General features: G+C 46.2%; 1 protein-coding gene across 2 annotated transcripts in view; it reads left to right on the top strand.

Annotated features, from left to right (window-relative positions):
• Nucleotides 1–14,033, top strand: part of LOC100618397 (zinc finger protein 420-like) — a 29,825-nt gene continuing 15,792 nt past the window's right edge. The window contains exons 1-2 of one of the 2 annotated variants that reach the window (XM_056820298.1): nt 1–1,394; nt 9,568–9,688. In XM_056820298.1, coding sequence (XP_056676276.1) covers nt 9,656–9,688 — 33 coding nt within the window. In that variant the 5' untranslated portion in view covers nt 1–1,394; nt 9,568–9,655. The remainder of the gene's footprint in view (nt 1,395–9,567; nt 9,689–14,033) is intronic. The other variant, XM_016432860.2, reaches the window with a different exon arrangement.

Below are 14,033 nucleotides of genomic sequence, written 5' to 3'. Positions count from 1 at the left end.
GCTGCGGGAAAAGAGAAAGCAGGGAAGCCAGGAGGATGCCGGGAAGAAGCTGTTACGGTGGAATCCAGAAGTCCCCAGTTTATTTAGAGGGGAAGTAGAAACCCCAGGTTTGGACCTTGTCCCGGGGGACTTCCACCACCCCGCCCCCCAGAGAAGGTCAGAGTTCAGCAGACAATGGACATCCGGGTAGTTCGGTGGGAGGAGCTAATCCCATCCCACGTTAAGCATCTCTCGTGTCCCTGTGGTCTCCCCTGGCTAACGTCCATGAGCAGATGGCCCAGCCCTGGGCTGAGTCTTTCCGTTTTGTGTCCGTTGTAGGGCATCAGCCCCTCCCGTTATCCCGGTCCGGAAGTCCTCCTTTCCTCTCTTACCCTGGAAAGTCCCTCCACTGCCCCTCCCACCCTAAACCCGGGTCACCTAGAGAGCATTGAAGCTCCCACCTTGGGTGGCTCCTCCTAGTGGTCATATTTGGCCCTCGCAGGGGTCCCTGACCAGAGCGGCCACAGGTGAGTCCTGGACTGCGCAGTCGGTTGTGGGAGCAGCTCTGGGTCGAGGCCTCCCAGCTGAACCCCTTTTGCCCTTCATTGAGGAGGGATTTTGACTATTTAATAATTGTTCTGGGTTTTTCCAGTTAACAAAGGAAGCCACGTGGTGGCCGGGGAGAGGCGCCAGGAAGCCTCACTTCCTGGGGCAGAAGGGGGCTTCCTAGACAGGCTATGCAGAAAGGGAGCCCGACACCGGAAAAGGCCCGGCTCTGGCTGGACCGGACCAGGAACCCCCTTCGGGCCTCCTTCCGGCGTCTTCCTGACTGGCTTTGGGAAGCAGCGCCAGAGAAAGTCCCCATCGGAGCACCAGAGCCCACTTGGAGATCGATCTGCTACCCAGAATGCACCACGGGATGCCCGCGGTCCCCCCCTCATGCCTGGCACAAAGCGGGAATGCAGAGACCCCTAGGAAAGCGCAGGGCCCCGAGCTGTCTTAGGCCCGAGAAGAGCTGGGAACTGGGGACGCCGGAGGCCCAGGGAAAGCCAGGAGGCAGGAGCGCCCTACAGTGTACGGGCGAGCACAGGCTACAGCACCTCAACGACCTACGGGCGAGGGGTGGGGGCGGTCCAGGCACTCAGCCGACGCGGTAGAAGGTTGGGGAGGTCCGGGGACTTGGATAGCGAGGGATCAGAAAGGGGGAGGAGTGCAGAGGGAGAGGGTCAGCTGGGCGGGGCTATATAGCCCTGTAATAGGCGGAGCTGAGGCCTCCCGGAACCCGGAAGTTACGAAAGTACCCGGTGCCCCGCCCTTCCCTACTTCCAAACCTTTTCCCGCTGCCGCTCCATACAAGGCTGTGGAATTCCCATCTTCCCGCGCCTCCAGCCTCGGTAATTACGACCTGGTGCTGGGTGAGTGCAGAAAAGGGGGGGGATGTTCCAGAGGGAGTGGAACCTGGGGGAGGGCGGGCGGCAGAGAGCAGGGCTGAGTTCGAATCCTCCCTGAGACGAGTCCCTCTGGGGCAGACACCACCGTCCTGGACCTCCTGGAGGCCCGCCCCTCCCCCCTTATCCCAGGACTCCGCTGCGGGCCGAAGCTGGCTGTGGCTGGAAAGGACTGGAGGCCCGCAGGGCGGCGGGCGAATTTTCTGTGGGCTACAATGTATCCCGGGGCTGCTCTGGTGTCTGACAGGGGTCGGCTGTGACCTCCGGCTTCCTCTTCGGGGTCTTCTTTCCTGCTGAAACTCCTTACCTGAAGGGGGGAGGAGTGAGGAGGAGGACCCCCCCCCCCAGGATTGCCCTCTGCTAAAGGGAGCCCCATCTGGGCCGCTGGGGAGCGCAGGGGAGGGTGCCGGGCCTGCACGGGGAGGGCCTGGGTTCCAGTCTGGCCTCAGACCATTCCTGTGCTCTTGGCGGCTCCCCCTTTTGTCTTTGAACCCCCAGCCTGGCCCGGCCCCCCGGAAGGGCTTCCTGGCTGGAGGATCTCCTGGAGACTGGCTGGGCCCCCCAGCACTGGGAGGGACCCCCATGACCCTCCCCCAGCTCAAGGGGCCTCCAGCAGGCACTTAAGTACTTCTGGGATGGGAGAGCTCCGGGGGTCCTGCAGCCCCTCCCCCTCCCCTGAGAGCAGGGCTTTGGCTTTGGGCCAGTTTCTTGTCAGGTTCCACCCACCTTGGCCTCCTGGTCACATCCGGGCCCTGTTCCTGTTCCCCTCCCCCTCCCTAATGTCTCTCCTCCCCCCAACCACACTGATTCTCCTGAGATGGCTCAACCCCCTCCCCCAGAACCCCCAGAAGGCCCCTCCTTGTGGGCCTCCCATTCTCTCAGTACCTCCCATGGGGCCCTGCTCTCCCCCAGGAGCTCTCTGCTGCCCCCACCTTCCTCAGGCTGTATCTGGGCAGTCTGAGGGGAGCGCAGGGGAGGGTCCCTTGGATGGTGGGGGAGGGAAGGAGGCACTGCATGGAGGGGGAGGGGGGCTCTCTGCTGCCCAGTCTGGTGGGGGATGGCTCAGGGGGAATCCCAACCCTGGGGTGCATTCTAGAGGGAGAGAGGGGCCATTGCAGGGGCCCAGGGATCCCTGACCCAGGTGTCCTGACCCCCAGTTCCTGCTTAGAGCTTCCTCTGGGCTGCCCTCAGACCCAGCCCTCTGAGGATCCCTGAGCTCTGCCTTCCTGCCTGGGACCCTCCCTGAGCCAAAGCCCTTTCCTGGCCCCTTCTTTGGCCCCCTGGCCCTTGGGCTGGTCCCCATCAGGCTCTGTCATCTGACTCTGTCAGGGCTGGAGGAGGAACATCTTTGCTTCTCTGTCTGAGGGAAAGAGCTGAAGGAGCTCAGGGTTTTCCTTTCCCAACCTGGGACACACTATTGACTATCTATTGTGGTTTTATGAATTGTTAACTCTGAGAAGACCAAAGAAAAACCTGGTCTTTGGTTTGGTTTGGACTCTGAGTCTTTTAAGACTCGCAGTCCTAACATGATTCTTGTTGAGACTCAATAATTGGTTTTTTTCTTTTTTTTTAATTTCTTCTTTTATTTGGTCAATTTTGAACATTATTCCTTAGTTACAAGAATCATTTTCTATCCCTCCCTCCCCTCCCTATCCCCTCCCATAGCCAACGCACAATTCCACTGGGTATTACACGTGTCCTTGATCAGAATCCATTTCCATATTGTTGGTGTTTGCACTAGGATGTTCCTTCAGAGTCTACATCCCCAACCATATCCCCTCGACCCAATTAATCAAGCAGTTGCTTTTCTTCTGTGTTTCCACTCCCACAGTTCTTCCTCTGACTGGATAGTGTTATTTCTTGTAGATCCCTCCAAGTTGTTCAGGGACACTGCAGTGCCACTAATGGAGAAGTCCATTACATTTGGTTGTACCACAGTGTATCAGTCTCTGTGTACAATGTTCTCCTGGTTCTGCTCCTCTCGCTCTGCATCACTTCCTGGAGGTCCTTCCAGTCTCCATGGAATTCCTCCACTTTATTATTCCTTTTAGCACAATAGTATTCCATCACCAACATATACCACAGTTTGTTCAGCCATTCCCCAATTGATGGGCATCCCCTCGTTTTCCAATTTTTGGCCACCACAAAGAGCGCAGCTATGAATATTTTTGTACAAGTCTTTTTCTCCATTATCTCTTTGGGGTACAGACCCAGCAGTGCTATGGCTGGGTCAAAGGGTAGATATTCTTTTATCGCCCTTTGGGCATAGTTCCAAATTGCCCTCCAGAATGGTTGGATCAATTCACAACTCCACCAGCAATGAATTAATGTCCCTACTTTGCCACATCCCCTCCAGCATTCATTACTTTGCATAGCTGTCATGTTAGCCAATCTGCTAGGTGTGAGGTGATACCTCAGAGTTGTTTTGATTTGCATCTCTCTGATTATCAAAGCTTTAGAGCACATTTTCATGTGCTTAAAACTGCCTATTCATGTCCTTTGCCCATTTATCAATTGGAGAATGGCTTGATTTTTTGTACAATTGATTTAGCTCTTTATAATTTGAGTAATTAGACCTTTGTCAGAGGTTTTTGTTATGAAGATTGTTTCCCAGTTTATTTCCCTTCTGATTTTAGTTACATTGGGTTTGTTTGTACAAAACCTTTTTAATTTGATGTAGTCTAAATTATTTCTTTTACATTTTGTGACTCTTTCTGTGTCTTACTTGGTTGTCAAATCATTCCCTTGTCAAAGGCTCTGACATGTATATCATTAGGTGTTCACATAATTTACTTATAATTTCTGTCTTCATTTTCAAGTCATTCTCCCATTCTCAGTTTACCTTGGTGTAGGGTGTGAGATGTTGATCCAAACCTAATCTCTCCCACACTGTCTTCAAATTTTCCCAGCAGTTTTTATTAAATAGTGGATTTTTGTCCCCAAAACTGGGATCTTTGGGCTTGTCATGAACTGTTTTGCTGAGGTCATTTTCCCCTGTCTATTCCACTGATCCTCCTTTCTTTCTCTTAGCCAGGACCAAATTCTTTTTGACCACTGCTTTATAGTATAGTTTGAGATCTGATGCTGCAAGGCCTCCTTGGTGCTCGCTGGCTCTGAGTCTGGCTCTGTAGGTGGGGTGGGGGAGGGTGGATCGGCTCATGTTTGGGTGGGAGCTTCTTTACCCTCTTATAGGGTGGAAATGCCCAAATCCCACGTGCCCTCAATGCATCCTACTGTAGGGTCCCTTCATTCTTTTGAAAATGGTTTTAATCTTCTTTTGAGCTAGTCTGTGTCAGTGGGTGCTGGGGAGAGGAAGTGCCCCGCATCTAGACTGCCGCCATGCTTACCTGGAAGTCTCTGAGACTTAATAATTTGAAGACGAAGTTAAGATTTATGAGGATAATAGTGGTAGTTTTTATGTAGCTAGCATAAATTTGGATTAGTCAGATCAGGGAGGAGTAAGTGTAGCCTATGAAACACAGCAGAAGCGGTTCCTTGTGGCATCTGGGACTTTATTTGGGTAGATTTAGAATCAATTAGAATTAGACATCCTTCATTTATTCTCATATATTTCAGTAAACATTTTATGTTTATAATAAGAATCTCTTTAGGGTCCTTGCACCTTTCCCTGAAGGGAAGTTCTTATTTGAACTTTACTTCATCACTTAGGATGATTTGATTACCTCTATGAAAAAGTATCCCAAAGTGTCCAAACAGTTTTGAAAAGTTTTGAACCTCTGTTGGAAGTTTTTCCATCTAAATATCTAAATTTTTTGTGTTTATAACTTTCCAATTAATTTTTACGTTCCCCAGGCTCAGGTGCCCTGGGCAACACTTGAGTCTCTCTAGGGTCCCTGCCCTCCCATGGCTCCCCTTCCACTGGCTTCCCTGCTTCCCCTTCTGGCAGAGACCTCAGGCCCCTTCCCTGCCAGGGTGGGGTTTGGGCTCTGCCTTGTTAAGGGTAAATGTAGGGTTGTTGACTGAATATATTATACTAGTGGTCACCAGGGATTAAAATTCAATCCCAATAAAAGACTCTAATCAGTTTGAAGTTTTGATGGTGCTTTAATTACAATAGAAGGAAAAAATTAAGAAGAGAGAGAGGAACGGGAATCGGACTGCTCTGGCAAGCCAGACTGGAATTGGAGGTCAAGGAAAGGAGGAATCAGGAATCTCACCAAAGTCGATCAGGGAAGATGCCTCACCTAATAAACACTAAAGAGCTTTTCCCAGTCACCTCACTGGCAAGCCACACACAAAAAACCCCCACCGGCAGTTCTCAAGCAATAGCGAGAACTTGGCTAGAGGAAGTGACATGAAATATACCGACCGTTCTTTACATCACTTCCTGCGTCTCACACGTACCAAGGTAGGTTAAGCTTGACTCAGGACAGCCCAGGGGGTCTGTCAGTTATTTCTTATTTGTCACTTGCTAGCACATGTCAGTCATAGGCCATCCTCCTCAACACAATCCTTAAGTAGGGCTATAGACATTCTTGGTTGCTAGAATTCTAAGACTAAGCAAAATGGAGAAAAATCTAAAAGTCACAACCCCCCTGATGATGATTGGGGGACTAGTCTCCCCAACTGATCACTAAATATAATCATCCTGCACCTTTAAATTCTTCTAACTGCAGGTGCATACAAAATTTTCCCTTCTAAGAGAAGGAAACTACAATAGTTAGAGATGAGAGGGGAATATAAGAGAGAGACAGCAAAACCAATGTTTGCTTGGTGCATTGACAAAAGCCAATTGGGGGCAGTCCCCTTTTGGCATAAGAGTACCCATTCAAGTTAAATGTTCAACCACACCCAAAGTTCATTCTGAATCTTCTTGATGTAGAGTAGGTCCTCAGGCGTCTTTCTGCCAAAAGTTCATTCTCTGGATTTAGGAGTTAGCAAGCTTCTTTCCTTGAAGATCTTTCTCACACAAAAATTTTCTAATCTTTGGTTTTTATTAAAATTCAATCCCCCCCCTGAAGTGGGTCACGGTTGAGTTATGGGGGTGTATGAGTCAGTTATCAAAAGAAGAAGGAATAGATACCAAAAACATAAAGAAAAAATGGAAGAAAGTTAAGCTTTGGGGAGAAAAAAAATTCAACATCTGAATCAAATATCAAAATCTATATATATATAACATTTTTAATAAACAAGAATAAATTCATAATAGGACTTTGTATTAGGGTCCAATGAATTTCTAACAGACCCTTTTATTAGGCTCCAATTAAAATAATGTCTTCCCCACAACTCTGCAGGACAGAATGAAACTATGGTCATTGAACAAAATAGAAGAATTCCAAGCTTCTGTAAAGAAAAGACCAGACCTGAACAAAAAATTTGATGGCCAAGCACCAAACAAAAAAACCCTTTTTTTCCCCCCAAGAGACCCAATAAGTTAAAATAATATGTATCCCTATAAGAAAAGAGGTCATTGGTAAATCATAAAAATTGTTGTTATCACCGGGGCAGCTAGAAGAATTAGACTTAGAGGGAATACTAACAAACTGTATAGGATAAAATGATAAGATGTAAATGTGTTTATAGATATATGTATGCATAAATACATATACATGTGTGTGTATATATATGTGTGTGTGTACACAACTCGTCCTGAGAATAGTTTAATGCTGAAAGAAATGGGAAAAGAAACAAAAGGAAGTAAATTTATATGTCACAAAGAAGCTCATGTTGGGAGGGGGGAGAACATCAATACACTGGAAGGGTAAAGAGGTTGGAGATAGGATATACTCAACTCTGATGTGTTGACCCAAAGAGGGAAGAACAATCCAATGCATTGATGCAGAGATTAGATTTGTGCCCTATAGGGAAGTAGACTGTGTAATAAAAGGACTGGTAGGGAGGGAAGCACTACAAGGGAGGGAGATGGTAGGGGGTAGTTTTAAAAACACTGCCAAGAAAATAAGGGGGGGTTGGATAAAAAGGAAAGGGGGTAGAAAGGGAAGTAAAAAAGAGTAGGCACTAGGGGAACTGATTACAAACCAACATTGGTGTAGAAGGAAATAGTAAAAAAGAAAAGTCAGGACTAGGAGTAGAAATGAAAATGCTGGGAAATACACAAGTAGTATACATGACTCTGAATGTGAATGGAATGAACTCACGCATAAAATGCAAGTGAATAGCAGAGTGGATTATTATCCAAAACTCTACCTATGTTGTCTACAAGAAACACACATGAGGAAGTTAGAACGCATAGGGTAAAAGTAAGAGGATGGAGCCAAATCTGTTGGGCATCAACTGATAAAAAGAAGGCAGGAGACCAAGCTATCACGGGTCGCTAGAAAAGTGGGGGTAGTCTCTTCTCCTGGTGCCAAGGCACTGGGGCTACAGTGGCACTGTAAAAGGGCCTGAAACTGAATTCGTTGGTGTCTCCTATAGAATAGAGTCTGAGCATTAGTAGGAGGCACTGGGGGTGCCCTCCTCGATAGGGAAGAGATAGAGTAGCATGAACAGTAAGAGGAGAGGAGGATAAGGGGGAGAGAGGCAGTGAAGGCCGAAGGACCTGGTCAGAGGGAGCTGGTAAGAGAGAGCAAGAAAGGAGTTAGTAAGGGAGGAGTCTGTGCTTGTCCCCTGGTATTTACTGAAGTTATCAGTAATGTAACATGACATGGGTATTTCCATTGGTCAAATTCACAATGATGATATCCAAAAGGTGGGGATTAATCCATCCTGCCCTTTTGTAAATGAAGTCCCAGCCAGCAAAGCCCTGATTCAAACCTTGCTATGTTAATGACCTTGCTCTGAGCAGAGGCAGAGTGGCTGTCTCCATGCCCAGTCCAAGAATTTGCCCGGCCTTTGCTAATGCCTAAGACTGTCCCTTTAACATCAAGAGTTCTGACCATGTGTCTGGTGATAGATACAATATTAATACATCAATCATACTTCCCAGATGCTAATATGCCTGGAATGTTACACTTTGTGGTGGCAAAAAATTGGAAAATGAGGGGCTGCTTTTCAATTGGGAAATGAATGGCCGAACACATTGTGGTATCTGTTGGTGATGGAATACTATTGTGCTCAAAGGAATAATGAACTGGAGGAATTCCATGTGAACTGGAACAAGCTCCAGGAAGTGATGCAGAGTGAGAGGAGCAGAACCAGGAAAACATTATACACAGAGACAGATACACTGTGGTACAACCAAATGTAATGGACTTCTCCATTAGGGTCAATGCAGAGATCCTGAACAACTTTGAGGAATCTATGAGAAAAACCACTATCCATATTCAGAGGAAACAGTGTGAGAGTAAAAACACCGAAGAAAAACAATTGCTTGAATACATGGTTGGGGATGAAGACTCTGAACGACCATCCAAGCGCAAACAACTTTATTGAAATAGGTTTTGATCAAGGACAGAAGTAATACCCAGAGAAATATCTCTTCAACTGTGAGATGGGTGGGTGGAGGGGAGGGAGGGAAATAAAGTGAGTATTATGACAAAAAAATCAAAAATTAAAATAAAAAAGCACATAAAAATTGTTCTAAATCTGTTATAATCAGAGAAATGCAAAGCAACTCTGAGGTATTACTTCACACTTAGCAGATTGTCTAACATGACAACAATGGAAAGTAATGAATGCTAGAAGGGACATTATTTCATTGCTGGTGGAGTTGTGAATGGATCCAACCATTCTGGAGGGCAATTTGGAACTATGCCCAAAGGTCGAGAAAAGACTGTCTGCCCTTTGATCCAGCCATAGCACTGCTGGGTTTGTACCCCAAAGAGATCATAAGGAAAAAGACTTGTACAAGAATATTCATAGCTGCGCTCTTTGTGGTGGCCAAAAACTGGAAAATGAGGGGCTGCCCTTCCATGGGGAATGGCTGAACAAATTGTGGTATATAAAACACCGAAGAAAAGCAACTACTTGAATACATGGGTCAAGGGGATATGGCTGGGGATGTAGATTCCAAATGAACATCCTAGTGCAAACAACATGGAAAGAGGTTCTGATCAAGGTCACCTGTAATACCAAGTGAAATTGCTCGACGGCTGCTGGGAGGGTGGATAGAACAGAGGGAGGGAAATAATGTGGTGATTGTAACCAAGGGAAAATGTTCTAAACTAAATAAATTTTAAAAAAAATTCAAAAACAAAAACTCCTCATTAAACCCTTACAGAAACGAGCCTGAAAAGATAGAGTAAATTCACCAGAGGGACTCACTGGGGCTATGTTGCTGCCTCTACAGGGAGCCTGGAATCCTAGGAATGGCCTTGGAGAAGGACAGACTCCCACTCCAGGTGAGTGCATTCCAGTGCCAGATGGGAGCCCCCTTGGCCAGAGAGGCCCTTCCCTGGCTCTGACACAAGATGGACGAGGAAGCTGCTTCCTGCTTCCTAGGCCATTTCTGTCCCCACATCCCAGGCAGTAGTAACAACTCTTCTCTGCTCTTCTCCTCTTTGGGAGTAATTCCTTGGCCCCTGGGGAACTCAGAGCCCAATAGCTCCCCGCCAGGTGCTGCCTCCCATGTCAGACTTCTCCCTGGGCACAAGTGAGAGCTAAGGATGACCATCAACTCCTTTTTCCCTGCCTAGGTATTGTTTCTTTGCTCTCTCTATTTGCCTGGTGACACTAATACCCTCTTCCTCTGCTGCTTTTCACCTTTTCCCTCTTGAGTCTGACCTAGAGCTGAGCCTGAGGGTGTCCCCTGGTCTGTGCCATCCTCAGGGAAGACATTGTCCCCTGCAGCTGCTCACTGGCTTCTGCCTCAAGTCCTCCAGTCTTCGCGGCTCTCTCCAGCTCCTTCCTCTCTCCCACTTCTTAGTCCAAGTCAGCCAGTGTGGAGGAACATCCTGGTGTGTGCCTGGCACTGCTCAGCACAAAGGAAGGGAGAAGCCATTGGCTGCCCTCCAGGCCCCCCCAGTCTGAATGAGGAGACCTGTCAGCAGCCATGTCCAAATAAGCTCTGTGTTGGCTGGATGGAGGCAGACATTTTTGGAGTAAAGACTCTCAGGTTCTGGGGAGATCATTGGTTCCTGAGGGAAGGATTTAGCTGGGATTGAAAGGAAGCTCCCAGGCCAGAGGCAGGAGGAAGAACCTTTGCTGCAGGGAGACAGACAGTCCCTAGAAAGTCTCAAAATCAGACCATGGAAGGTCTTCGCCAAGGATCAGCTAGGAGGCCAGTGTCCCTGCGTCAGAGGAGGAGGAGGCAGGTGTGAGGGGAGAGGAAGGGGCTGGATTATACCAGTGGAGCCTGTTGTAGGAATGGTCAGGGTCCTTGCCCATGACAGCTAGAATGAGGCAGCTGGGGAGGCCCCCATAGAGCTCCACTATCCACTCCAGGGTGTGACCCCCTCAATGTCTTTCTGCTGAGCTCCCTGACCCAGAGAGACTCTTAGGAGTTTGGGATGAGCCCAGGAAGGGCCCTCACACAGAAATGGGGCCTTTTTCTCAAAAGAGGAGCTCTGAGTGTTCTTGAGCAGAGTTTTTTGTACCAGAGCCAGCAACTGGGTCCATTCCTTCTGTGTTAAGTAGAATTCCTCACTGGTCTTATCCTTCCCTTGTTGGACAGGCTGGAGAGAAAGGGTCGAGTTTCTGGAAGGCCTGGAAATTTTCTGTGCAAATAGGCTTAGGGAGGTCCTGAGGGAGACATCCTGGGTTTGTCAGAAAGGCATCTGGCTCAGTGGTAAAGAATGGGATACAGACAGACAGACTAGAGTGCTTTATGATCTCCTAAAAATCTGCTTTCAGCCATCTGCGTGATAACACTGGGGTAAATGTTCTTATTCTTCTCATTTCACATTTGATGAAAATGAGGCACACAGAGTTTAAGGTTCTGTGCAGAAGTTTTTCTGTTTTAAGTAATCAACTATTCAAAGAGGTAGCATGTTTCTTATCCTGAAATTTCTCTCAAAAGAATTTAAACTTTGCATTTTAGAATCATAATACATTCTTCCTGAGGAGGATGTTGAAAAACACAGGTATGACTTAGTGATGCAAGACTGAGTGACGAGGTATATGAATGAATTAACAAGTGTATTAGAAAAATATAATCTATGAGGAATATTTCTGGATGTGGTAAATGGATAGTTTGGCTGACTAGAGAGATAGTAGGGGAAACCTGAGGGTGCCTAGTTGTAATGGAGATAATGGTACTTCTGAAATATAGAGAGATACTACTAGAGGGGTACTCTGGGGTTGTCTATTGATCACTATTGATGGCTAATAGATCAAGATATTTCCTACCCTTCTCCACCCTTCCCCTCCCTTAACCACCCTCTTGTTGAAGCCTTTGACTTAGCCCCTCTCCCCCTGAGTGAACTGTGAAATTTATGAGGAAAAACTCCTTTATTTTCCTTTCTCAAGTAAGGGGGTTTATTGGGAACAACAGGATGGGCATTGAGGTGAAAGGGATAGGGATGTCCCTAATCTATGAGGAGAATTAGGAGGGTTTGGGGAAATTTCAGTCATGTCACAACTGTGACATAGGGATAGTCAGAGAGTGTGGAGGACAAGTATTTTTCTTTTCTTCTTTAAACCAGTCAGCTAATCTCTGCTTGAGTAATTCAAGTCCAGTCTCTGTCAAAGGCCACAAAGGTCTCTCTCTGCTTAGGTCAGGAAAAAGCCAGTCTCCCCCTTGGTCAGAAAAACCCCTAGAGAAGAAGTCTTTCAGTTCGTCTCCTCTGGCCAGGCTCCAACTGCCTTTCCTGGGAATCTTCTGTTTTGGAATGTTCACCTTGATTGACTGCTGAGGTCCTTTACCAGGCCTAGAGCCAGGCCTAGAGATGGGAGGTCCTAGGTTCTGTGACAAGGAAATCACTTTTAAAAGACTGATATATATTAATTTAAGGTCGCCAAGGAATTCAGCTATGTAATTCCTTAATGAAAACTCAAGTCAGCCGTCAACCTTTTATGGAGTTTTAATTACAAACAGGAGGAAGAAAGGAATTAGAGATAGAGAGATAGAGGGAGAGAGAAAGGGGAGAGAAGGGAATAGGGCTTAAATACCCCTTCTGTTTAGGCTGGGCCAAAAGGCCCAAGCCCTTAGATAGCTGGGGCAATGAAAGGAGATCAGTCCCTATTACTCACGTGACCAAAAATGGAGAAACAGTCTCAGAGGCCCCCACCTTCAGCTTCCTTCAGCGCAAGCTTCTCAGAGCACACCGCAACCACTCCAACAAACTCCTCCACCCCCTCCAGTCTTCAGACCCTCCTATCCTTAAGGAAACCATCCAAGTTCCCTCCCCTCAGTCCTCACATCTACCAATCACCTGTCCATCAATTTCCCTGTGCCAATGGAGGCTCTAGCTTAACCCAGGACCGCCCAGAGGTCTCTGGCTTTGCACATGTCTGTTGAAGGTCATATTTTCAAATAATTAAATCTTTGATCCTTTGCTACAGCCCTTTCTAAATCCTGTTAACCTGAGTAGGGTAGAGATTGGAATAATTAAATTTTGATCTAGGCTGTAGCCCTTACTCAATCCTGTTAGGACTGAATAGGTTGGAGATTGATTCCAAGTATCTCCATTGTATCAATTCTAAAATCAATCATGACTCAAAGAAATTCCTGTTCTATGCTTAAGCATAGGTCAAAGCCCTTTCCATTGTTCAGCAAAAGGTTTCTGTCCTAAAGTAATCTTAAGAAGGGAGGAGAAGGAACCTCCCATGCCAATGGGGTTCACATTCCAATAGTCAAGACCCACTATCAATAGGAAATTTTTCAAGTATGAAATTTCCCAATGGTGAAATTTCCAACATTTATAAGTCTAAGAAATTTTGAGGTTTACAACCAGGGCCTAATTAAAATGATTTATGCAATTATTCACTTACCCAATCAGTATCCAAGACTACAGAAAGTTTGCCATACTATGAAAGATAGAAAAGGGACTAGATTTATGGGTTCCGGGTAGGAGCCAAATTGAGATACTTGGTAGAATGTGGAACAAGGAAGACCTTCCTTTGACATATATCAAAACAGCCACAACCTTGAACCCCAAACAAGTTCAAGTCTTCTTGTCTTGGTTCAAAATTACATCAATCCCACTGGGATTGGTTTGTTTTGGATAAGTCTCTTTTACTGTGCACTATAGGCACAATGCGCTTTAGCTTTGTGCTTCTTTGTCACTTTATAATGGCTCTTTTTGTATTCCCTTTTCTGGGAATCAGACAGAATCATTAAGGAAAGTCTCATTTTTACCTAATCAATGGCATCATTTTTATAATCAAGAGCTTTTTGGATATGCATTAATATCATAGCAAATATATATTTTAACTTATATTACTGTAGAATAAAAAAATTAAAGAAAAATCTCAGTATTGACACATGCTTCAAGTACAAAAGGAGTGAAAAAATAAAACTGAAATACTGTATTGCATGTGTAAATAAAAACAGTCATAAGTTTTAAAAATCAAAAATATATAGCTTACAATCATTGGCACACTATGTCAGTTAAGAAAAGATAGAATATACAAAAGTTCCTCACCAGAAATGAGATCCATTTCCTTTTCCAACTTGGCCATGATCCTCTGCGTGAGTGCTAATGATTTTCACAAAGTAATAATTTTTATAAAGAACAGTAGTACAACAGGTAATGCACATTCAAGGAGTACCAAAGTCCCCAAAATTCACAATAACCTAATTAATTC

This window comes from Monodelphis domestica, chromosome 3, assembly GCF_027887165.1.
Source record: "Monodelphis domestica isolate mMonDom1 chromosome 3, mMonDom1.pri, whole genome shotgun sequence".
Classification (NCBI taxonomy): domain Eukaryota; kingdom Metazoa; phylum Chordata; class Mammalia; order Didelphimorphia; family Didelphidae; genus Monodelphis; species Monodelphis domestica.
This window is presented reverse-complemented; position numbering and strand designations above follow the sequence as displayed.